Source organism: Ranitomeya imitator, chromosome 4 (genome assembly GCF_032444005.1).
Source record: "Ranitomeya imitator isolate aRanImi1 chromosome 4, aRanImi1.pri, whole genome shotgun sequence".
NCBI lineage: Eukaryota > Metazoa > Chordata > Amphibia > Anura > Dendrobatidae > Ranitomeya > Ranitomeya imitator.
The window spans coordinates 636,616,044-636,643,177 of NC_091285.1; the positions used below are offsets into that span (position 1 = coordinate 636,616,044).

Here is a 27,134-nt window from a genome sequence, read left to right on the forward strand (position 1 = left end):
AGGTGATGTTCGGTCGGCAGATAGTGGCTTCTGTTCCTCTCAGTAGGGAATCCCCCATGACCACCACTCTCCTTTTCTTCTTCACCACAGTGCTTCTTTTTCTCCCTTCTAGAGGCTTCTGATTTCTTACTGTATAGTTCTTTGTGGGTAAAGCACTTTTTTGTATTCTTGAGTCCAGTGTGCGGTCCTACTCAGTGATTGACTGTCTCTCCTGTATGACTGCATGCAGAGATGATTGTCAATCACTAGCAGGACCGCCCACTGGACTCCTAAATACAAACACCAAGGATTTCAATTAATAAAACCCAAGTTATACTGAGTCTTATCCAACAAACACATTTATCATCGCGCTCCACTTCTTTCTCCATACCGTGCTGTCCACAGACTGTACTACCTGTAAAACCTGATAGGTTCCCTTTAACCCCCGGGTCATTTTCCATTTTTACGTTTTCGTTTTTTGCTCCCCTTTTTGCCAGAGCCATAACTTTTTTTTTTAAAGTGTTTTTTTGGTCAACAAGTCCATGTGAGGGCTTGTTTTTTGCGGGACGAGTTGTACTTTTGAACGACACCATTGGTTTTATCATATCATGTACTGGAAAACAGGAAAAAAATTCCATGTTTGGTGAAATTGCAAAAAGAGTGCAATCCCACTGTTGTTTTTTTTTATGTTCACAAAATTATTCTCCAGGTCATTACGAGTTTGTAGATTTCAAACATGTCTAGGTTCTTTTTTTTATTTAAGTGGTGAAAAAAAATTCCAAAGTTTGTTTAACCCCTTCCCGACCTTTGACGCCACGTAGGCGTCATGAAAGTCGGTGCCAATCCGACCCATGACGCCTATGTGGCGTCATGGAAAGATCGCGTCCCTGCAGATCGGGTGAAAGGGTTAACTCCCATTTCACCCGATCTGCAGGGACAGGGGGAGTGGAAGTTTAGCCCAGGGGGGGTGGCTTCACCCCCCCGTGGCTACGATCGCTCTGATTGGCTGTTGAAAGTGAAACTGCCAATCAGAGCGATTTGTAATATTTGACCTATTATAACTGGTGAAATATTACAATCCAGCCATGGCCGATGCTGCAATATCATCGGCCATGGCTGGAAACACTAATGTGCCCCCACCCCACCGATCGCCCCCCCCCAGCGATTTGTAATATTTGACCTATTATAACTGGTGAAATATTACAATCCAGCCATGGCCGATGCTGCAATATCATCGGCCATGGCTGGAAACACTAATGTGCCCCCACCCCACCGATCGCCCCCCCCAGCCCCCCGATCTGTCCGGTACACTGCTCCGGCTCCCCTCCGTCCTGTGCTCCGCTCCCTCCCGTGCTCGTGTCCGCTCCCCCCGTGCTCCAATCACCCCCCCGTGCACCAATCACCCCCCCCCTGCACTCCGATCCACCCCCCCGTGCTCCAATCCACCCCCCGTGCTCCATTCCAGCCCCCCCGTGCTCCGTTCCACCACCCCCCGTACTCCATTCCACCCCTCCCGCGCTCCGATCCCCACCCCCATGCTCCGATTCCCCCCCCCCCCGTGCTGCCCCCCACCCCATCATACTTACCGATCCTGCCGGGGTCCGTCCGTCTTCTCCCTGGGCGCCGCCATCTTCCAAAATGGCGGGCGCATGCGCAGTGCGCCCGCCGAATCTGCCGGCCGGCAGATTCGTTCCAAAGTGCATTTTGATCACTGAGATAGATTATATCTCAGTGATCAAAATAAAAAAATAATAAATGACCCCCCCCCCCTTTGTCCCCCCCATAGGTAGGGACAATAAAAAAATAATTTTTTTTTTTCCCACTAATGTTAGAATAGGGGTAGGGTTAGGGTTAGGGCTAGGGTTAGGGCTAGGGTTAGGGTTTCGGTATGTGCACACGTATTCTGGTCCTCTGCGGATTTGATAAATCCGCAGTGCTAAACCGCTGTGGATTTATCGCAGATTTACCGCGTTTTTTCTGCGCATTTCACTGCGGTTTTACAACTGCGATTTTCTATTGGAGCAGTTGTAAAACCGCTGCGGAATCCGCACAAAGAAGTGACATGCTGCGGAATGTAAACCGCTGCGTTTCCGTGCAGTTTTTCCGCAGCATGTGTACAGCGATTTTTGTTTCCCATAGGTTTACATTGAACTGTAAACTCATGGGAAACTGCTGCGGATCCGCAGCGTTTTCCGCAGCGTGTGCACATACCTTTAGAATTAGGCTATGTGCACACGGTGCGGATTTGGCTGCGGATCCGCAGCGGATTGGCCGCTGCGGATTCGCAGCAGTGTTCCATGTAAACCTATGGAAAACCAAATCCGCTGTGCCCATGGTGTGGAAAATACCGCGCGGAAACGCTGCGTTGTATTTTCCGCAGCATGTCAATTCTTTGTGCGGATTCCGCAGCGTTTTACACCTGTTCCTCAAAGGAATCCACAGGTGAAATCCGCACAAAAAACACTGGAAATCCGCAGAAAATCCGCAGGTAAAACGCAGTTCCTTTTACCCGCGGATTTTTCAAAAATGATGCTGAAAAATCTCACACGAATCCGCAACGTGGGCACATAGCCTTAGGGTTAGGGTTGGAATTAGGGTTGTGGTTAGGGTTAGGGGTGTGTTGGGGTTAGGGTTGTTGTTAGGGGTGTGTTGCGGTTAGGGTTGTGATTAGGGTTATGGCTACAGTTGGGATTAGGGTTAGGGGAGTGGGGGGGTTAGTGTTGGAGGTAGAATTGAGGGGTTACCACTGTTTAGGCACATCAGGGGTCTCCAAACGCAACATGGCGCCACCATTGATTCCAGCCAATCTCGTATTCAAAAAGTCAAATGGGGCTCCCTCAATTCCGAGCCCCGACGTGTGCCCAAACAGTGGTTTACCCCCACATATGGGGTACCAGCATACTCAGGATAAACTGCGCAACAATTACTGGGGTCCAATTTCTCCTGTTACCCTTGTGAAAATAAAAAAATGCTTGCTAAAACATTTTTGAGGAAAGAAAAATGATTTTTTATTTTCACGGCTCTGCGTTGTAAACGTCTGTGAAGCACTTGGGGGTTCAAAGTGCTCACCACATATCTAGATAAGTTCCTTGGGGGTCTAGTTTCCAAAATGGGGTCACTTGTGGGGGGTTTCTACTGTTAAGCCACATCAGGGTATCTGTAAACGCAACGTGACGCCCGCAGAGCATTCCATCAAAGTCTGCATTTCAAAACATCACTACTTCACTTCCGAGCCCCGGCATGTGCCCAAACAGTGGTTTACCCCCACATATGGGGTATCGGCGTACTCAGGAGAAACTGGACAACAACTTTTGGGGTCAAATTTCTCCTGTTACCCTTGAGAAAATAAAAAATTGCAGGCTAAAAGATCATTTTTGAGAAAATAATTTATTTTTTTTATTTTCATGGCTCTGCGTTATAAACTTCTGTGAAGCACTTGGGGGTTCAAAGTCCTCACCACACATCTAGATTAGTTCCTTTGGGGGTCTAGTTTCCAAAATGGGGTCATTTCTGGGGGCTCTCCAATGTTTAGGCACACAGGGGCTCTCCAAACGTGACATGGTGTCCGCTAATGATTGGAGCTAATTTTCCATTTAAAAAGCCAAATGTCGTGCCTTCCCTTCCGAGCCCTGCCGTGCGCCCAAACAGTGGTTTACCCCCACATATGGGGTATCAGCGTACTCAGGACAAACTGGACAACAACATTTGGGGTCCAATTTCTCCTATTACCCTTGGCAAAATAGGAAATTCCAGGCTAAAAAATCATTTTTGAGGAAAGAAAAATTATTTTTTATTTTCATGGCTCTGCGTTATAAACTTCTGTGAAGCACCTGGGGGTTTAAAGTGCTCAATATGCATCTAGATAAGTTCCTTGGGGGGTCTAGTTTCCAAAATGGGGTCACTTGTGGGGGAGCTCCAATGTTTAGGCACACAGGGGCTCTCCAAACGCGACATGGTGTCCGCTAACAATTGGAGCTAATTTTCCATTCAAAAAGTCAAATGGCGCGCCTTCCCTTCCGAGCCCTGCCGAGTGCCCAAACAGTGGTTTACCCCCATATATGAGGTATCGGCGTACTCGGGAGAAATTGCCCAACAAATTTTAGGATCCATTTTATCCTATTGCCCATGTGAAAAGGAAAAAATTGAGGCGAAAAGATTTTTTTTTGTGAAAAAAAAGTACTTTTTCATTTTTACAGATCAATTTGTGAAGCACCTGAGGGTTTAAAGTGCTCACTAGGCATCTAGATAAGTTCCTTGGGGGGTCTAGTTTCCAAAATGGGGTCACTTGTCGGGGGACGCCAATGTTTAGGCACACAGGGTCTCTCCAAACGCGACATGGTGACCGCTAACGGTGGAGATAATTTTTCGTTCAAAAAGTCAAATGGCGCTTCTTCCCTTCCAAGCCCTGCCGTTCGCCCAAACAGTGGTTTACCCCCACATGTGAGGTATTGGTGTACTCAGGAGAAATTGCCCAACAAATTTTAGGATCCATTTTATCCTGTTGCCCATGTGAAAATGAAAAAATTGAGGCGAAAAGAATTTTTTGTGTGAAAAAAAAGTACTTTTTCATTTTTACGGATCAATTTGTGAAGCACCTGGGGGTTCAAAGTGCTCACTATGCATCTAGATAAGTTCCTTGGGGCGTCTAGTTTCCAAAATGGGGTCACTTGTGGGGGAGCTCCAATTTTTAGGCACACGGGGGCTCTCCAAACGTGACATGGTGTCCGCTAAAGAGTGGAGCCAATTTTTCATTCAAAAAGTCAAATGGCGCTCCTTCCCTTCCAAGCCCTGCCGTGCGCCCAAACAGTGGTTTACCCCCACATATGAGGTATCAGCGTACTCAGGACAAATTGGACAACAACTTTCGTGGTTCAGTTTCTCCTTTTACCATTGGGAAAATTAAAAAAATTGTTGCTAAAAGATAATTTTTGTGACTAAAAAGTTAAATGTTCATTTTTTCCTTCCATGTTGCTTCTGCTGCTGTGAAGCACCTGAAGGGTTAATAAACTTCTTGAATGTGGTTTTGAGTACCTTGAGGGGTGCAGTTTTTAGAATGGTGTCACTTTTGGGTATTCTCAGCCATATAGACCCCTCAAACTGACTTCAAATGTGAGGTGGTCCCTAAAAAAATGGTTTTGTAAATTTCGTTGTAAAAATGAGAAATCGCTGGTCAAATTTTAACCCTTATAACTTCCTAGCAAAAAAAAAATTTGTTTCCAAAATTGTGCTGATGTAAAGTAAACATGTGGGAAATGTTATTTATTAACTATTTTGTGTCACATAACTCTCTGGTTTAACAGAATAAAAATTCAAAATGTGAAAATTGCGAAATTTTCAAAATTTTCGCCAAATTTCCGTTTTTATCACAAACGCAGAATTTATTGACCTAAATTTACCACTAACATGAAGCCCAATATGTCACGAAAAAACAATCTCAGAACCGCTAGAATCCGTTGAAGCGTTCCTGAGTTATTACCTCATAAAGGGACACTGGTCAGAATTGCAAAAAACGGCAAGGTCTTTAAGGTCAAAATAGGCTGGGTCATGAAGGGGTTAAAAAAACAAACATGGTGCCATTTTCCGATACCCATATCTTCTCTATTGTCCGTGATCTCGGGTTGAGTGAGGGCTTCTTTTTTGGGAGTCGAGCTGATGTTTTTAATGATACCATTTTGGTGCAGGTACAATCTTTTGATCGCCCGTTATTGCATTTTAATGCAGTGTTGCGGCAACCAAAAAACGTAATTCTGGTGTTTTTACTTTTTTTTTCTCGTTACGCCGTTGAACGATCGGGTTAATTCTTTTTTTTATATTGATAGATCAGGCGATTCTGAACACGGCAATACTAAATTTATATCTGTTCGATTTTTTTTTTTTTTTTTTTTTTTTTTTTTTAATTATTATTATTATTTTGAAAGGGGGTGATTTGAACTTTTAGATTTTTATTTTTTTTAAAACTTTTGGCATGGGAGACTAGAAGCTGCCATAATCCGATTGGCTCTGCTACATACAGGCGATGATCAGATCGCCTGTATGTAGCAGAATGTCTGATTTTGCTTTGAGCGCCAGCCACCGGGCGACGCTCATAGCAATCCAGCAGTGACAACCATAGAGGTCTGCTGGAGACCTCGGGCTGTTATGCCAAGCCATCGGTGACCCGCAATAACATGATGGGATCACCGATGAGCGGGATTTCCTGTGCGCTTGCCGGAAGCGCGAGTTAGGCCTCTTTCACACTTCCGTCTTTCTTTTTCCGTCACAATGCGTCGTTTTGTGATAATAAAAAAACGGATCCAACAAATGTTTCTGCTGGATCAGTTTTTTCTCAGACTTGTATTAGCGACAGATTGTGACGTATGGCCTTCTGTTTCATCCGTCGTGCACTGGATCCGTCATAAACATTGCTGTCCATCGGGCGGAGACAGCGCACAGAGGAACGTTTTTTCTGTGCGTCGGAAAATCGCTCAGCGACGGATCCTGCACTGTCTGCTATAATGGAAGCCTATGGAGGCAGGATCCGTTGCTGACTGTCAAAAGCAGGAATCCAGCGACGGATGCCGTCTTTTCAAACTGAGCCTGCGAGGAAGAATTTTTCATCAGGGAAATTCTCTCTCTCGCTCTCTCTCTTTTTGCTATTGATGCTGCAGCATCAATAATAAAAAGATATAATGTTAAAAATAATAATAGTAAAAAAAAATCGTTATATTCTTACCTTCTGGCGTCCCCCGTAGCCTTTACGATGCTCCCATTCCCAGTAATGCCTTGCGAAATAATGACCCGATGACGTAGCGGTCTCGCGAGACCGCTACGTCATCACAGGTCATTGCTCGCAAGGCATTACTGGGAACGGGATCATCGGGAAGGCTACCGGGGACGCCAGAAGGTAAGAATATAACAATTTTTTATTATTAATTTTAACCTGGGTTGTGTTGTGTACGCGTTTTCGCAGCGGAAAAACGTGGCGAAGACGCATACACAACGTGTGCACGTAGCCTAGATGGATCCGTCAAAAAAACAGACCCAGTGCACCCGTTTTTTTACAATCTGCACAGGATCTGGTTTTTTTTAACATTTTACACGGATTGTGACTGATTGTAAAAAAACGAAGTGTGAAAGAGGCCTTAAATGCTGCTGTTAGAAACTGACAGCGGCATTTAACTAGTTAACAGCCACGGGTGGATCACGATTCCACCGGCGGCTGTTGCAGGCACGTGCCAGCTGTATATATATATCGCCTGACATGTGCCCGGAAAGGTGCAGGCTCCGGCGCTGACAAGGGAAGTCCGACACTATTACGCCTGATGTCGAAAAAGGGGTTAAACCGTGTGATCGTTGTGACTCTCGCCAATAACGAGAATGGAGGTACAAAATCCCTTGTGTGAATAGAGAGTTTGTGTGCACGTACGACCACAGCTCCATTCTCTTTCTAAAGTAGTGGTGGTCGCACATGCTCAATACTGCTCCGTTCACACAGGGGACTTTGTAACCCGATTCTCAGGATTAGTAGGGGTTTCCGCGACTTATACATTTATCATCCATCCTGTGGGGAGGTAATAAATGTTTGTGGTCCAAGTGTTGTTGGAAGTTGCGTTGACTATGAATAGTCTTACAGAGCCAGTTTCATGGTATTTTATGTTTGCACTTTTGTCGTTTGTTTTGAGTGTAGTTTGTCTTTTTGTATTGAAATATTATAATGTATTAGCTATAATACATAGAGATAAGATATTAAAGAAAAATGTCACCTTTATTGCAGATTGCTGATGATCATTTTGTCATGTAATGCATTGAATACCAAAATACATGTTATAGGCATGTAGACAGATAGAAATAGAGGGAGCCACGAGGTCAGGATCGGAGAGACTAGTCCAGCTGCGTGTAGAATGAGAGGGATGACCGAGAGCGCCACCTTAGGGTACAGTGGCATGTAAAAGTTTAGGCACCCCTGGTGAAAATTACTGTTATCGTGAAAAGTTAAGCAAGTTGAAAATGAAATGTTAAAGATCACACATTTCCTTTTGTGTTGAGGCAAAAAAAGTAATGTTTTACATTTTAAAAATTACAAAAAAGAAAATGGGTCATTGTAAAAGTTGGAGGTTTGTATGCTCCGTTCACTTTGATCAACATTTCATCTGTAAAAAAGCTGAAGTTGAAGAAAGGAAGAGTATGGCTTCCAAAAAAACAGATAATGATCCTAAACACACATCAAAATCCACAATAGACGACCTCAAAAGGCACAAGCTGAAGGTTTTACAATGGCCCTCACAGTCCCCTGATTGGAACATCATTGAAAATCTGTGGCTAGATCTCAAAATAGCAGAGGATGCAAAACGACCCAGGAATCTCACAGAACTGGAAGAATATTCCAAGGAAGAATGGATGTAAATCCCTCAAACAAAAATCAAAAAAAAAATCTTGTCTGGCTACAACAGGTAGCTGTGATACTGTGGGTGCTACTATATACTAACCATGCAGGGTGCCCAAACCTTTGCATTGGCTATTTTCCTTTTTGTAATTTTTAACCCCTTCACGTCATGCGCCGTACATGTACTATGCATGTCATGTCCCTCCCTTTGATGTGGGCTCTGGCACTGAGCCCACATCTTTCCCGACACATATCAGCTGTTTTGAACGTATGCCCCTAACAGCAACCCGTTAACAGCGGCATTTAATGTGATCGCGCTGGAAGTGCATCACTAATCCCACCCATCGGCACCCATGTCACATGACCGCGGTTCGCCGATGGGTTGGCATGACAACCCGGGGTCTTCAAAAGACCCTTGTGGTTATCATTGCCGGATTGCTAAGAGCGCTGCCCAGCGGTCAGTGCTCATAGCAAGTGAGCATTTCTGCTACCCACAGGCGAACTCATCATCGCCTATGTATAGCAGAGGCGATCGGACAACTGCAGCTCCCACGGAGACTATATTGAAGCATGCCAAAAGTAAAAAAAAGATTTTAAATATAAAAAAAATATTCAAAATAAAACAATAAAAAATAATAAATAAAAATACACATATTTGGTATCGCCGTGTTCAGGATTGCTCGATCTATCAAGCTATATAAAAAAAAATTAATCCAATTGCAAAAAGTCATAGCAAAAAGTCAAAACGCCAGCATTACGTTTTTTTGGGTCGCCACAACATTGCCTATATTGCATTTTAATGCAATCAAAAGATCGTACCTATACCAAAATGGTATCATTAAAAATGTCATCTTGGCACACAAAAAATAAGCCCTCACCCAACCCGAGATCACGAAAAATGGAGACGTTACGTGTCTCAGAAAATGATGCTATTTTTTTAAAAATTTTTTACAAACTGTGGATTTTTTTTCACCATTTAAATAAAAAATAACCTAGACATGTTTGGTGTCTATGAACTCATAATAAACTGGAGAATCATAATGGCAGGTGAGTTTTAGCGTTTGGTGAACATGGTAAAAAATAAAAAATAAACAGTTGTGGAATTGCACCTTTTTTTTGCAATTACACAGCACTTGGAATTTTTTTTCCCCGTTTTCAAGTACACAATATGGTAAAACCAATGGTGTCGTTCAAAAGTACAACTCGTCCCGGAAAAAACAAGCCCTCACATGGCCATAGTGACGTAAAAATAAAAATGTTATGGCTCTGGGAAGGAGGAAAGTGAAAAGCAGAAGCACAAAAACAAAAAAGGACTGTGGCGTGAAGGGGTTAAAATATAAAAGATTTTTTTTTTTCTTGCCTAAAATACAAAGGAAATGTGTGATCTTTAACTTTAGGTCTTTTAGAGATCATTTCATCTTTAACTTCCGGTACTTAGCTGTTCACAATAACAGCAATTTTGGCCAGTGGTGCCCAAACATTTACATGCCAATGTAAATGCAGACAGTGCGGTTTTGGTGATGATTTTCTGTCCTGATTTTGCATGTAGAAAATCTTCAATAGCAGAAAATTATTTCTTACACATACAGTGGGTACGGAAAATATTCCCTTTAAATTTTTCACTCAGTTTCATTGCAGCCATTTGGGAAATTCAAAAAAGTTTTTTTTTCTCATTAGTGTACACTCTGCACCCCATCTTGACTGAAAAAAACAGAAATGTAGTAATTTTTGCAAATTTAATAAAAAAGAAAAATTGAAATATCACATGGTCATAAGTATTCAGTATTCAGACCCTTTGCTCAGACACTCATATTTAAGTCACATGCTGTCCATTTCCTTGTGATCCTCCTTGAGATGGTTCTACTCCTTCATTAGAGTCCAGTTGTGTTTAATTAAGCTGATAGGACTTGATTTGTAAAGGCGCACACCTGTCTATATAAGACCTCACAGCTCACAGTGCATGTCAGACCAAATGAGAATCATGAGGTCAAAGGAACTGGCCAAGCAGCTCAGAGACAGAATTGTGGCAAGGCACAGATCTGGCCCAGGTTACAACAGAATTTCTGCAATACTCAAGGTTCCTAAGAGCACAGTGGCCTCCATAATCCTTAAATGGAAGAAGTTTGGGACCATCAGAAGTCTTCCTAGACCTGGACGTTCAGCCAAACTAAGCAATCGGGGGAGAAGAGCCTTGGTGGCAGAGGTAAAGAAGAACCCCAAGATCACTGTGGCTGAGCTCCAGAGATGTAGTAGGGAGATGGGAGAAAGTTCCACAAAGTCAACGATCACTGCAGACCTCCACCAGTCGGGTCTTTATGGCAGAGTGGCCTGATAGAAGCCTCTCCTCAGTGCAAGACATATGAAAGCCTGCACAGAGTTTGCTAAAAAACACATGAAGCACTCCCAAACTATGAGAAATAATATTCTCTGGTCTAATGAGACGAAGATAGACCTTTTTGGTGATAATTCTAAGCGGTATGTGTGGAGAAAACCAGGCACTGCTCATCACCTGCCCAATACAATCCCAACAGTGAAACATGGTGGTGGGAGCATCATGCTATGGGGGTGTTTTTCAGCTGCAGGGACAGGACGACTGGTTGTCATTGAAGGAAACATGAATGCGGCCAAGTACAGAGATATCCTGGATGAAAACCTCTTCCAGAGTGCTCTGGACCTCGGACTTGGCCAAAGGTTCACCTTCCAACAAGACAATGACCCTAAGCACACAGCTAAAATAACAAAGGAGTGGCTTCAGAACAACTCTGTGACCATTCTTGACTGACCCAGCCAGAGCCCTGACCTAAACCCAATTGAGCATCTCTGGAGAGACCTGAAAATGGCTGTCCACCAACGTTCACCATCCAACCTGATGGAACTGGAGAGGATCTGCAAGGAAGAATGGCCGAGGATCCCCAAATCCAGGTGTGAAAAACTTGTTGCATCATTCCCAAGAAGACTCATGGCTGTACTAGCTCAAAAGGTGCTTCTACTCAATACTGAGCAAAGGGTCTGAATACTTATCACCATGTGATATTTCAGTTTTTCTTTTTTTAAAAATGTGGAAAAATTACTACATTTCTGTTTTTTTTTTTTTTTCAGTAAAGATGGGGTGCAGAGTGTACGTTAATGAGAAAAAAATGAACTTTTTTGAATTTACCAAATGGCTGCAATGGAAGAGTGAAAAGTTTATAGGGGTCTGAATACTTTCCGTGCCCACTGTAGATTTGACATGTGGAGGTCAATTTATCTGAGGACTTTCATTGCGGATTCATCCACGCAGACTGTGAAATTGGCTTAAAGTAAAAACCCGTTCATCTCTGCTATAGATAAGCTACAAAAATATCTGCTATCAAATCCATTACACGTGCATTCACCCTGAGGAATAAACTCTGTCGGTAGATTTGTTGCAGAAATTTCTGTGATTTTTATTTTTTATTATCTGAATGGGGTTTTGTTTTTTTGCATGGTTTTCTGCAAGCTCTATTCAGATGTATGGGACAAGCCGGGGTAAGATAAAGTGGACGGTGTACAGCTAACACACATTGCAAATGACTTGTTCTTAATAGCCACTAAGTGGTGCAGAAAGTGAGCCGCCATTAACAAAAAGTGTCAAAAAACTGACGGTCACATCCAAACATAGACTAAGTGTGAACAGGTGCTGAACCTAGAGTCACCAACTCGTATACAGTCAAATAAATAAGGCAGCACACTGTAGAGCTAAAACATGCAAACATGTTTGAATGTTTTAGTGCCGCAGTGTGCTGCCTTATTTCTTTGATTAACAAACCGTGAGCAGTTTGCAATTAATTTATTAATTGCATTAAGACACTGTGACAATTAAGACACTGTGACTTTTAGGAGGCGGTTGCATGCCATGTGCGATCTGCTTCGTGGGACCTCGGCCTCACAGAAATTTCTGCAACTCCTCTTCCACGGTTTCAAACTGAAAGGGACGGTGTATTGGGGTAGTCGACTCTGTAGCCTCGTGTAGGTGGGGGTATGGGGTACGGGCCTGGGAGGAGCAGTTCTCTTCTAACTAGCTTATTCAGAACAGCTAAACATGTATCCTAGGCAGAAGAATGGGTAGAGGAGAGGAGCTGTGGTCACTCATGGCAATGCAAAGTGTGTGCAGTACAGGCCAGGCAGCTGGTTAGGAGACTGCAACGTGCGGCCTAGAATGAGGCACATCGGGTGTAATGAGTGCCTCTATCATCCTGCACAAGGACTGTGCTGGGGGAGAGTGGGACATGTTGAGTGCTGCTATCATAGGTAGAGGGACCGCACTGGGACAATAGAACGTCGCTGGGAGTGGACAGTGCAGACAGGGGCAGGGGCATCACTGGCTGGGACGGCGGGGGAGAGGCGTCGCTGGTTGGGATGGCAGGGGAGGGGCGTCGCTGGTTGGGATGGCAGAAGGGAGCATCGCTGGTTGGGACGGCAGAAGGGGTCGTCGCTGGGAGGGACTGCAGAGGGCATCGCTGGTTGGGACGGTGGAAGGGGGCGTCGCTGGTTGGGGCGGTGGAAGGGGGCATCGCTGGTTGGGACAGCGGAAGGGGGCATCGCTGGTTGGGACAGCGGAAGGGGGCTTCGCTGGTTGGGACGGTGGAAGGGGGCGTCGCTGGTTGGGACAGCGGAAGGGGGCTTCGCTGGTTGGGACGGCAGAAGGGGGCTTCACTGGTTGGGACAGCAGAAGGGGCGTCGCTTAGAGGGACGTCGCTGGGAGGGATGGCAGGGGGCATTGCTGGGAGGGCAGAAGGGGGTGTTGCTGGGAGGGACGGTGGAGGTGTCACATGGAGGGGTTGAGCTGGTGGAGGGGTTGAGCTGGTTGGGCTGGCGGAGGGGTGTCACTGGTAGGGACGGTGGAGGGGAGATTCTATCAAGGACCATAGAAAGACGTGCTATGTTGTGTGTTCAAGCTGAGAAAAATTGGGACCGCACATGGTGGAAGTAGTCTGAACTAAGGAGAATTGGGGGACATTATGGTTGGTGACGTGAATTTGAGATTTGCAGGATGAATGGGCATAGTAAGTTAATAGAACAGCATAGGGGGATGGTGGCCCTGGCTTGGTAAAGGAGTCTGGTTGCCTCATTGGTTAGCTCAGATACAATAAGGTGCGTAGGGTTTAGTTGCAGAGGAGGCCGGGTGAGCAACATTGAGACGCCAGGTGATCTCATCTGTCCCTCTGCAGTGGCGAACTTCGACCCCAGTACCTTCAGCCTGATGCGATGCGAGTTCTGTGGTGCTGGTTTTGACACTCGTGCTGGCCTCTCCAGTCACGCCCGTGCCCATCTGCGAGACTTTGGTATCACCAACTGGGAGCTCACAGTGTCTCCCATCCATGTCCTTACTCGACTGCTAGCCCGCTCACCCGGTCGTCCACTGCCGCCCTTTCCACCTTGGCACCAGGACACCGACACAGACGGTAAGAAGCCTTTGTGCCTGTGTTATGACATCACTGATGACATCATATTGCATCATCACCAGCCTGCAATCAGACCCGAGTGTGTATCCTGGCTATTTTTTTCCTTTTGCCTTTCTCTAACACCCTTACGTGTGTGGCTCTGCATTTCTTCCCTCTACCCTTGGTCCTCACTGGCAGTGATAATGTCACAGGCCCTTAGCTGCTGGTGGCATCATCATCACCCGGCCGTCCTCCTGCTCCATCCCTGGTGCACAGAAATACAAATGGCTGTACAGATTAAAAATTACAGGCATTTTTGGAAATCATTGGCATTTTATGATGTCGTGGTAGTGATTAAAAGTAGATAGGGAGTCCTGCATATCTCACATAAAAGCCCTGACCTGCAGAACGGTTTCAGATAGATTTTATGGCTAATACCATGGGGAATGAAGGTTCTATGGATTATAGAGGAAATGTGAGGCAAGTTGTCAGAAGAACACAAAAGGACTTTGCTGTGGGGATATGAAAAAAAAAAGGTTAGTTTTGGACTCGTCCATAGTGTTTTCACCACTTTTGACCATTTAGAACTAATTAAATCCTCTGTATACCGGTAATTCTAATGACACTTTCTTGCCATGTGATTAGGGACAGTATCTTCTTTTTTTTTCCTTCTTTTTAATTTTTGCCACTTTTTTATTTTATTTTTTTTAAACTGTATTTAAAAAAAAAAAGTCAATATAAATGCAGCAAGGTGTGTTGTACTCACTGCGGGATTTCAGAAAAGAACATAGTTTGGAGAGACCTGACTAGTCCAGTGCGGCCCGTGTCTGGCTTCTCCCCTTGCCGCTCCTTTATCCCGCGCCGCTCCTTTGTCCTGCGCCGCTCCTTTGTCCCGCGCCGCTCCTTTATCCCGCGCCGCTCCTCTGTCCCGCGCCGCTCCTCTGTCCCGCGCCGCTCCTCTGTCCCGCGCCGCTCCTCTGTCCCGCGCCGCTCTACTGTCCCGCGCCGCTCCTCTGTCCCGCGCCGCTCCTCTGTCCCGCGCCGCTCCTCTGTCCCGCGCCGCTCCTCTGTCCCGCGCCGCTCCTCTGTCCCGCGCCGCTCCTCTGTCCCGCGCCGCTCCAGTTGATGAAGAGGTCTTTCCCTATGTACAAACAAGGGAGAAACCTGGCAATCAACTGGAGCGGTGCTGTGAGAGGCTGAAGAAGGGTCGCATCGGGCTAATTGGGTTTACATAGGATGATGCGCTGCCAAGAACGATTGAACTTTGGTACAAACAAAAAGGTTATATCTCACACTGAATGACCGTTTTGCTCGTTTGTCCGGTGATCTGCTGCCTGTTTTGAATCCTTGATTACTGTAAAATGATTATCATAAAACCGAGCGTTCCTAGGATAACTTTGCTGTGTAGACTGGGACAGGATCAGCAGAGGGTGGGAGAGTAAATAACCGCTTCATTGTACTGGTAGAGGCCCGAGATAGAACTGGATAGCTGCACGAAACACATACATAAGACTTTGTATACATCTATCCTGTCACATCCTGTTCTTCGGGGGAGGATGGCTGTTATCAGTCGGCTCCTGACTGAAGATACACAGCTGATTTTCTGGACATAGTCCTACAACATGGGTGACCACTATCGATCGTTCATTTATTGCCTAGCCTGTGTCATACAACCCTTTTCACATCCATTAATGGCAGCTGTCCCAAAGAAAAGCTACTAAATTAAGACATGATTTCTCTTCTACGTCTTACATATAACTTTACCTTTTACAGCACCTTGAAAAGGTATTCACACCCCATAAACTTTCCCACGTTACACCCAGAAACTTAAATATATTTCAAATGGGAATTTAAAGTGATCTAACAAGACAAAGTAGTAAGGATTTGTCAAGTGTAAAGGAAATGATACAGGGTTTACTACATATTGTAAAAATAGAGATCTGAAAATTGTGATGTGCATTTGTATTCAGCCCCCCCCTACATTCTGATACCCCTAAATAAAATCCAGAGCGACCAATTGCCTCCAGAAGTCACAAAATTAGTAAATCGAGTCCACCTATGTGTAATTTCTTCACAGTATAACTACAGATGTTCTGTGAAGGCCTCAGAGGTTTGTTTGAGAACATTAGGGATTAGCCAGCATCATGGAAACCAAGGAGCACACCAGACACGTCAGGGATAAAGGTGTTTGGAGGAGTAAAGCAGGGTTAGGTTATAAAAAAAATAAAAATAAATAAAATACCGTATATATATATATATATATATATATATATATATATATATATATATATATATATATATATATATATATATATATATATATATATATATATATATATATATATATATATATATATATATATAATCTTAAGCTCTGAACATCTCATGGAGCACTGTTCAATCCATCATCCAAAAATGGAATGAATATGGCACAACTGCAAACCTGCCAAGACATGGCCGTCCACCTGAACTGACATCCCAAGCAAGGAGAGCACTAATCAGAGAAGCAGCCAAGAGGCCCACGGTCACTCTGAAGGAGCCGCAGAGACCCAAAGTTCAGGTGTGAGAATCTATCCACAAGAGAACTATTCGGGATCACATTAGCATATAGCATCTGTTGCAATATGCTAATGACACTCTGCTCAATTGATAACATTCGAGTGCAGTCCGATGTTCCACACCCACCCATAGACTTGTATGGGTGCATGTAATCCAATTTTAGAATATAATCGCAGATCTGATCTGCCCCATAGAATAACACTGGTTGGAGTGCTGTGCGATGTTTTATCGCATGGTACTCAGCCATGTTATACAATTGTGTGACTCCTGCCTTAGTCATATACTCCACATATCTGGCCTTTTATTTAAGAGTGGCAAGTATAAAACCAATTTTGAAAGCCATAAGAAGTCCCGTTTGCAGTTTGCAAAAAGTGATGTAGGGGACACAGCGAGGATGTGGAAGAAGGAGCTCTGGTCAGATGAGAGCAAAGGAGAACTTTTTTGTTTAAATGCAGAACGCTATGTGTAGTGGAAAAACTAACACTGCACATCACCCTGAAAACACCATCCCCACTGTCAAACATGATGGTGATAACATCATGCTGTGGAAAGGCTTTTTTTTCAACAGGGACAGGGCAGGTGGTCAGAGTTGATGGGACGATGGATGGAGCTAAATACAGGAGGAAATTATCAGACCATGTCCCTATACGGTAAAACATGACAATTACACTGTACACAGCAAGGACACACTTATAAGATTCTCTGCACATGAGCATTTTAGTTAAATACATCCAATTGTGGAAATTTTTATAATTCCAAGTCTGTTGATTAAAATTAACTTTTATTTGTGGGGAAAACCCCTTTAAGACTGGGGCATAGATTCCATAATAGTGTGTGAACAGTCCAATCACAGTCCAGACCTAAATCCCATTGATCATCTGTGACAAGACTTGTAAATTGCTGATCACAACAGACGTCTCCATCCAATCTCACTGAGCAAGAGCGAGTGTACAAAGAGGAATGGGCAAAAATGTCACCTCCAGATGTGCAAAGCTGGTAGAGACAGACCCCGAAATACTGCAGACGTAATTACAGCAAAAGATGGTCCTACAGATTGACTCAGGGGGGCTCAATACAAATGCACGTCACAATTTCCTATAAGTGGTGAATATGTTTCTATTATACTTTCCCTCTAATTGTTCCACTCCTGGTTTTGGCTTACAAATCCTGAGGTAAAATACTGACCAAATACTGATAGTGTGACGGCAGCCTCACACATTCAGTATTTCGGCAGTATTTTACCTCAGTATTTATAAGCCAAAACCACGAGTGGGAGAAAAATACAGAAGTGGTGACGTGTTTCTATTATACTTTTCCTCTGATTGCTTTATTCCAAGATTTAGCTTACAAATACTGAGGTAAAAATACTGACCAAATATCGTGTGAACGGGGTCTAAAGGAGAAAAGTGTGGTGCTGCAGAAGAGATAGGCTGTGTATACGATTCGCTTTATTGCAATTAGTGCAATTTCTCGCGGGATCAAGTGTTTCACATTGTATATGGAAGAGGAGTGTGAGGTGCTGCCGGAGGAGGCGACTATAAAGGAGAAAAGCTGTGCTTTATGTACAACTATCTGAAGAGCCCGGCGTTGCCTGGGCATAGTAAATATCTGTGGTTAGTTATAGCACCTCACTTCTCTTATTTTCCCATCACGCCTCTCATTTTCCCAATCACATCTTTCATTTTCCCCCTCACATCTCTCATTTTCTCCCTCACACCTCTCATTTTCTCCCTAACTCCTCTCATTCCCCCCTAACACTTGTCATTTCGACCTCAAATCTGTCATTTTCAGATCACTCCACTATTTTCCCTCACTCCTCTCATTTTGCACTCACACCTTTTCATTTTCACCTCACACCTCTCATTTTCACCTCGGTATATACATGTTTGTCATCTCCCTTATATATAGTATACACCTGTATGTCATCTCCTGTTTATAGTATATACCTGTATGTCATCGCCCCTGTATATAGTATATACCTGCTGTGTGTCGTCTCCCCTGTATATAGTATATACCTGTATGTCATCTTCTATATATAGTATATACCTGTATGTCATCTCCTCCTGTATATAGTATATACCTGTGTGTCATCTCCCCTGTATATAGTATATATCTGTGTGTCATCTCCTCCTGTATATAGTATATACCTGTATGTCATCTTCTATATATAGCATATACCTGTATGTCATCTCCTCCTGTATATACCTGTAGGTCATCTGCTCCTGTATATAGTATATACCTGTGTCATCTCCTCCTGTATATAGTATATACCTGTATGTCATCTCCTCCTGTATATAGTATGTACCTGTATGTCATCTCCTCTATATAGTATATACCTGTGTGTCATCTCTCCTGTATATAGTATATATCTGTGTGTCATCACCCCTGTGTATAGTATATACCTGTGTGTCATCTCCTCCTGTATTAGACCTCGTTCACACGTTATTTGCGCAGTATTTTTACCTCAGTATTTGTAAGCTAAATTGGCAGCCTGATAAATCCCCAGCCAACAGGAAGCCCTCCCCCTGGCAGTATATATTAGCTCACACATACACATAATAGACAGGTCATGTGACTGACAGCTGCCGTATTTCCTATATGGTACATTTGTTGCTCTTGTAGTTTGTCTGCTTATTAATCAGATTTTTATTTTTGAAGGCTAATACCAGACTTGTGTGTGTTTTAGGGCGAGTTTCGTTTGTCAAGTTGTGTGTGTTGAGTTGCGTGTGGCGACATGCGTGTAGCAACTTTGTGTGTCGAGTTGCATGTGACAGGTTAGTGTAGCAAGTTGTGTGCAGCAAGTTTTGCGCATGGCGAGTTTTGCGCGTGGCGAGTTTTATGTGTGGTGCCTTTTGAGTATGTGCAAGTTTTGTGTGAGGCAACTTTTGCATGTGTTGCAACTTTTGTGCATGTGGCAATTTTTCCGCGTGTGCAAGTTTTGCGTGTGGTGAGTTTTCCATGAGGTGAGTTTTGCACTTGTGGCGAGTTTTGCGTGAGCCTAGTTTTTGCATGTGGCGAGTTTTGCGCGTGGCGAGTTTTGAGCGGCGACTTTTGTGTTTCGACTTTTATGTGGCGAGGTTGGTGTATGTGTGGTCAAATGTGTGCTGAGGGTGGTATATGTGTTCAAGCACGTGGTAGTTTGTGGTGCATTTTGTGTGTGTGTTCATATCCCCGTGTGTGGTGAGTATCTCATGTCGGGGCCCCACCTTAGCAACTGTACGGTATATACTCTTTTGTGCCATCGCTCTCATTCTTTAAGTCCCCCTTGTTCACATCTGGCAGCTGTCAATTTGCCTCCAACACTTTTCCTTTCACTTTTTTCCCCATTATGTAGATAGGGGCAAAATTGTTTGGTGAATTGGAACGCGCGGGGTTAAAATTTCACCTCACAACATAGCCTATGACGCTCTCGGAGTCCAGACGTGTGACTGTGCAAAATTTTGTGGTTGTAGCTGCGATGGTGCAGATGCCAATCCCGGACATACACACACACACACACATACACACATTCAGCTTTATATATTAGATATAATCATTATAATTTGTTATAACTGATCATATTTACTATGCCTGGGAAACGCCAGGCTCTTCAGCTAGTTCTATATAATATGCAAAAGTCTGAGACCCCCATGGGGTTTAGTCCATTTCCAGTCCAAATAGACAATAAGTAAAGTTATTTATTCTTTGGCACCGGCAGAAAAATGAATTTAATGCTCCCTTCTGTCACTATTATGGCCTCCATTCTTTGTGGGCGATTGTCCATTTTTATATACTTTTTTTAATATATTTAACTGTTTTTTACACTTTTAAATACATACTTATTTTTGATACGTCATGCTTCTAATATGTCTGGACGGCCCTGGCTCTCCCCCAACAGCTATATCTAGGAGATAGATAGATTTATTTATATATATATATACATACATACACACATATATATATATATATATATATATATATATATATATATATATATACACTAGCTGAAGAGCCCGGCGTTGCCTGGGCATAGTAAATATCTGTGGTTAGTTATAGCACCTCACGTCTCTTATTTTCCCATCATGCCTCTCATTTTCTCCCTTACGCCTCTCATTTTCTCCCTTACACCTCTCATTTTCTCCCTTACACCTCTCATTTTCTCCCTTACACCTCTCATTTTCCCCATCACACCTCTTATTTTCCCCCTCACTCCTCTCATTCCCCCCTAACACTTGTCATTTCGACCTCACATCTGTCATTTTCCGATCACTCCACTATTTTCCCTCACTCCTCTCATTTTGCACTCACACCTTTTCATTTTCACCTCACACCCTCATTTTCACCTCAGTATATACATGTTTGTCATCTCCCTTATATATAGTATACACCTGTATGTCTTCTCTTGTATATAGTATATACCTGTATGCCATCTCCCCTGTAAATAGTATATACCTGCTGTATGTCATCTCCTCCTGTATATTGTATATACCCATGTGTCATCTCCTCCTGTATATATTATATACCTGTATGTCATCTCTTCTGTATATACTATATACCTGTATGTCATCTCCTCCTATATATAGTATATACCTGCTGTATGTCCTCTCCTCCTCTATACCTATGTGTCATCTCCTCTTTTATATAGTATATACCTGTAAGTCATCTCCTCCAGTATATAGTATATACCTGTGTCATCTGCTCCTGTATATAGTATATACCTGTGTGTCATCTGCTCCTGTATATAGTATATACGTGTCATCTGCTCCTGTATATAGTATATACCTGTGTCATCTGCTCCTGTATATAGTATATACCTGTGTGTCATCTGCTCCTGTATATAGTATATACGTGTCATCTGCTCCTGTATATAGTATATACCTGTGTGTCATCTGCTCCTGTATATAGTATATACCTGTGTGTCATCCTCCTGTATATAGTACGAAATTGGCAGCCTGATAAATCCCCAGCCAACAGGAAGCCCTCCCCCTGGCAGTATATATTAGCTCACACATACACATAATAGACAGGTCATGTGACTGACAGCTGCCGTATTTCCTATATGGTACATTGGTTGCTCTTGTAGTTAGTCTGCTTATTAATCAGATTTTTATTTTTGAAGGACAATACCAGACTTGTGTGTTTTAGGGCGAGTTTCATGTGTCAAGTTGTGTGTGTTGAGTTGCGTGTGGCGACATGCGTGTAGCAACTTTTTGTGTGTCGAGTTGCATGTGACAGGTTAGTGTAGCAAGTTGTGTGCAGCAAGTTTTGCGCATGGCGAGTTTTATGTGTGGTGCGTTTTGAGTATGTGCAAGTTTTGAGTGAGGCAACTTTTGCATGTGTTGCAACTTTTGTGCATGTAGCAATTTTTCCGCGTGTGCAAGTTTTGCGTGTGGCGAGTTTTCCATGAGGTGAGTTTTGCACGTGTGGCGAGTTTTCCATGAGGTGAGTTTTGCACGTGTGGCGAGTTTTGCATGTGGCGAGTTATGAGCGGCGACTTTTGTGTTTCGACTTTTATGTGGCGAGGTTGGTGTATGTGTGGTGAAATGTGTGCTGAGGGTGATATATGTGTTCAAGCACGTGGTAGTGTGTGGCGCATTTTGTGTGTGTTCATATCCCCGTGTGTGGTGAGTATCCCATGTCGGGGCCCCACCTTAGCATCTGTACGGTATATACTCTTTGGTGCCATCGCTCTCACTCTTTAAGTCCCCCTTGTTCACATCTGGCAGCTGTCAATTTGCCTCCAACATTTTTCCTTTCACTTTTTCCCCATTATGTAGATAGGGGCAAAATTGTTTGGTGAATTGGAACGTGCGGGGTTAAAATTTCACCTCACAACATAGCCTATGACGCTCTCGGGGTCCAGACGTGTGACTGTGCAAAATTTTGTGGCTGTAGCTGCGACGGTGCAGATGCCAATCCCGGACATACACACATACATACACACATTCAGCTTTACATATTAATGAATATAGTTATTACAAGACAAGAACCTTAAGAAGACCAAAAATGTTCTGAGAACAAACGATCCGGTCCACCCAAGACACCAATGGACATATTTGGATGGAGAGATACAGAAAATGCTCAGCCGACCAACGCTAATGTGTTCTCTATGGAAAGGGTGCGGTAAACACTTATTTGCCTGCAGAACATGGGGATCGTGCAAAAAAAAAAAAAATTATATAATAATTATATATAATTATATAATAATTTTTTTGGAAAATGTTTAAAACATCCTAACCTGTCTTTCACTAGAGGGACTTGTCAAGGAGTCACAAAAACACTGAACTTTAGGAAGGCAAAGTTTGACCAGCTTAGAGATGCCCTTAATCTGGTAGACTGGGACAATATCCTCAGAAATAAGAATACAGATAATAAATGGGAAATGTTTAAGAACATCCTAAATAGGCAGTGTAAGCGGTTTATACCTTGTGGGAATAAAAGGACTAGAAATAGGAAAAACCCAATGTGGCTAAACAAAGAAGTAAGACAGGCAATTAACAGTAAAAAGAAAGCATTTGCACTACTAAAGCAGGATGGCACCATTGAAGCTCTAAAAAACTATAGGGAGAAAAATACTTTATCTAAAAAACTAATTAAAGCTGCCAAAAAGGAAACAGAGAAGCACATTGCTAAGGAGAGTAAAACTAATCCCAAACTGTTCTTCAACTATATCAATAGTAAAAGAATAAAAACTGAAAATGTGGCCCCTTAAAAAATAGTGAGGAAAGAATGGTTGTAGATGACGAGGAAAAAGCTAACATATTAACCCCTTCATGACCGGGGGATTTTTCGTTTTTCCGTGTTCGTTTTTCGCTCCCCTCCTTCCCAGAGCCATAACTTTTTTATTTTTCTGTCAATTTGGCCATGTGAGGGCTTATTTTTTGCGGGACGAGTTGTACTTTTGAACGACATCATTGGTTTTAGCATGTCGTGTACTAGAAAACGGGAAAAAAATTCCAAGTGCGGTGAAATTGCAAAAAAAGTGCAATCCCACATTGGTTTTTTGTTTGGCTTTTTTGCTAGGTTCACTAAATGCTAAAACTGATCTGCCATTATGATTCTCCAGGTCATTACGAGTTCATAGACACCAAACATGACTAGGTTATTTTTTATCTAAGTGGTGAAAAAAAATTCCAAACTTTGCTAAAAAAAAAAAAAAAAAATGCGCCATTTTCCGATACTCGTAGCGTCTCCATTTTTCATCATCTGGGGTCGGTTGAGGGCTTATTTTTTGCGTGCCGAGATGACGTTTTTAATGATAGCATTTCGGTGCAGATACGTTCTTTTGATCGCCCGTTATTGCATTTTAATGCAATGTCGCGGCGACCAAAAAAACGTAATTCTGGCGTTTCGAGTTTTTTTCCCGCTACGCTGTTTAGCGATCAGGTTAATACTTTTTTTTATTTGATAGATCGGGCGATTCTGAGCGCGGCGATACCAAATATGCGTAGATTTGATATTTTTTTTATTGATTTATTTTGATCTGCTGATCGCTGCTATGTAGCAGAATTGCACGTGTGCTGTGAGCGCCGACCACAGGGTGGCGCTCACAGCGACGGGCAATCAGTAACCATAGAGGTCTCAAGGACCTCTATGGTTACAATATACAAGCATCGCCGACCCCCGATCATGTGACGGGGGTCGGCGATGACGTCATTTCCGGCCGCCCGGCCGGAAGCGGTAGTTAAATGCCGCTGTCTGCGTTTGACAGCGGCATTTAACTAGTTAATAGGTGCGGGCAGATCGCGATTCTGCCCACGCCTATTACGGGCACATGTCAGCTGTTCAAAACAGCTGACATGTCCCGGCTTTGGTGCGGGCTCACCGCGGAGCCCTGCATCAAAGCAGGGGAGCCGGCATCGGACGGTATAGTACGTCCGATGCCGGTAAGGGGTTAAACACCTTCTTCTCCACGGTATTCACGGTGGAAAATGAAATGCTAGGTGAAATCCCAAGAAACAATGAAAACCCTATATTAAGGGTCACCAATCTAACCCAAGAAGAGGTGCGAAACCGGCTAAATAAGATTAAAATAGATAAATCTCCGGGTCCGGATGGCATACACCCACGAGTACTAAGAGAACTAAGTAATGTAATAGATAAACCATTATTTCTTATTTTTAGTGACTCTATAGCGACAGGGTCTGTTCCGCAGGACTGGCGCATAGCAAATGTGGTGCCAATATTCAAAAAGGGCTCTAAAAGTGAACCTGGAAATTATAGGCCAGTAAGTCTAACCTCTATTGTTGGTAAAATATTTGAAGGGTTTCTGAGGGATGTTATTCTGGATTATCTCAATGAGAATAACTGTTTAACTCCATATCAGCATGGGTTTATGAGAAATCGCTCCTGTCAAACCAATCTAATCAGTTTTTATGAAGAGGTAAGCTATAGGCTGGACCACGGTGAGTCATTGGACGTGGTATATCTCGATATTTCCAAAGCGTTTGATACCGTGCCGCACAAGAGGTTGGTACACAAAATGAGAATGCTTGGTCTGGGGGAAAATGTGTGTAAATGGGTTAGTAACTGGCTTAGGGATAGAAAGCAGAGGGTGGTTATAAATGATATAGTCTCTAACTGGGTCGCTGTGACCAGTGGGGTACCGCAGGGGTCGGTATTGGGACCTGTTCTCTTCAACATATTCATTAATGATCTGGTAGAAGGTTTACACAGTAAAATATCGATATTTGCAGATGATACAAAACTATGTAAAGCAGTTAATACAAGAGAAGATAGTATTCTGCTACAGATGGATCTGGATAAGTTGGAAACTTGGGCTGAAAGGTGGCAGATGAGGTTTAACAATGATAAATGTAAGGTTATACACATGGGAAGAAGGAATCAATATCACCATTACACACTGAATGGGAAACCACTGGGTAAATCTGACAGGGAGAAGGACTTGGGGATCCTAGTTAATGATAAACTTACCTGGAGCAGCCAGTGCCAGGCAGCAGCTGCCAAGGCAAACAGGATCATGGGGTGCATTAAAAGAGGTCTGGATACACATGATGAGAGCATTATACTGCCTCTGTACAAATCCCTAGTTAGACCGCACATGGAGTACTGTGTCCAGTTTTGGGCACCGGTGCTCAGGAAGGATATAATGGAACTAGAGAGAGTACAAAGGAGGGCAACAAAATTAATAAAGGGGATGGGAGATCTACAATACCCAGATAGATTAGCGAAATTAGGATTATTTAGTCTAGAAAAAAGACGACTGAGGGGCGATCTAATAACAATGTATAAGTATATAAGGGGACAATACAAATATCTCGCTGAGGATCTGTTTATACCAAGGAAGGTGACGGGCACAAGGGGGCATTCTTTGCGTCTGGAGGAGAGAAGGTTTTTCCACCAACATAGAAGAGGATTCTTTACTGTTAGGGCAGTGAGAATCTGGAATTGCTTGCCTGAGGAGGTGGTGATGGCGAACTCAGTCGAGGGGTTCAAGAGAGGCCTGGATGTCTTCCTGGAGCAGAACAATATTGTATCATACAATTATAAGGTTTTGTAGAAGGACGTAGATCTGGGGATTTATTATTATGATGGAATATAGGCTGAACTGGATGGACAAATGTCTTTTTTCGGCCTTACTAACTATGTTACTACTATGTTACTATGTAAGTGTTTACTGCACCCTTTCCATAGAGAACACATTAGCGTTGGTCGGCTGAGCATTTTCTGTATCTCTCCATCCAAATATGTCCATTGAGGTCTTGGGTGGACCGGATCGTTTGTTCTCAGAACATTTTTGGTCTTCTTGAGGTTCTTGTCTTGTAATAACTGTATTCATCAATAGGCCATCAACCAAACCAGAGCCCCTGTGTTTTATCAGAGAGACATCTCTTGCCGCGCCGTACCTCTTATAGAGGAAAAGGATTGGCAGTGCGACATCGGACATGCCGGATCCACATTGCGCCTGACATAATCTGTCGGGGGAGAGTCTGTCAGGTGGTCCCCATACTCAATAGACTGTTGGCCGAATCCTTCGATATCCTCGGCCAATGTTAGCCTATTGTGTATGGGGACCTCTTGAGCTCCCGTCTGCTCTTGAGCTCCCGTCTGCTCTTGAGCTCCCTTCTGCTCTTGAGCTCCCTTCTGCTCTTGAGCTCTCTTCTGCTCTTGAGCTCCCTTCTGCTCTTGAGCTCTCTTCTGCTCTTGAGCTCCCTTCTGCTCTTGAGCTCCCTTCTGCTCTTGAGCTCCCTTCTGCTCTTGAGCTCCCTTCTGCTCTTGAGCTCCCGTCTGCTCTTGAGCTCCCGTCTGCTCTTGAGCGCCCTCAGAGCAGTGCAGTTCCGGGTCTGTATTGGTCACGGTACATGCAGAGGAGAGACAGGATCTCATCTTAGCGCCACCTCGGAGATGGACATTCAGATGAAGAATTAATCGCTTTATTCATAGAATATAGGACTAAACGTTTTAAGAACGGACTGTTCTTCTTATGTCTGGTTATTTGACTGGACCTGTCCGTTCTCTTAAGTGGGCAATCTTATTTTATGAATAAAGTGAGAAATTCTTGGTTTTCCTGTCAATCTAGATCCACCGCACCATTCATTCTTTTAGGACTGCTGCGATAGTAGAATAGCAGCTCATAGACCTTTCTATATTAAAGTCCAACATGGCTGATCCTTCTTTCCTCTGCCGTCTGTCAGCCATCGGGAACAGTCTGGTTGCCCCCATACACAGTGAACAATCCTGCTGAAGTTTGGTGGAGATTGTCTCTTATGAATGGTGGGGCCTTCCCCCACCATCTGAAATGGCTAAATTCACTATTCAGGTGGTTTTTTGTTGTTGTTTTTTTCGTTTTGTCCATCTTTTTTTTTTCCTTAATAAATGCTCCTTTACACCTC

The 27,134-nt window shown here is 43.5% G+C and overlaps 1 protein-coding gene across 6 annotated transcripts in view; it reads left to right on the forward strand.

The window, feature by feature from the left end:
- WIZ (WIZ zinc finger) overlaps nucleotides 1–27,134 on the forward strand; it is a 100,153-nt gene that overhangs the window by 23,553 nt on the left and 49,466 nt on the right. For 5 of the 6 annotated variants that reach the window (XM_069766822.1, XM_069766826.1, XM_069766825.1 and 2 more), the window contains one exon: nucleotides 13,531–13,764. The exons of the other annotated variant lie outside the window; for it this stretch is intronic. In XM_069766822.1, the coding sequence (XP_069622923.1) occupies nucleotides 13,531–13,764 (234 nt within the window). The remainder of the gene's footprint in view (nucleotides 1–13,530; nucleotides 13,765–27,134) is intronic. 6 annotated transcript variants of the gene reach the window in all.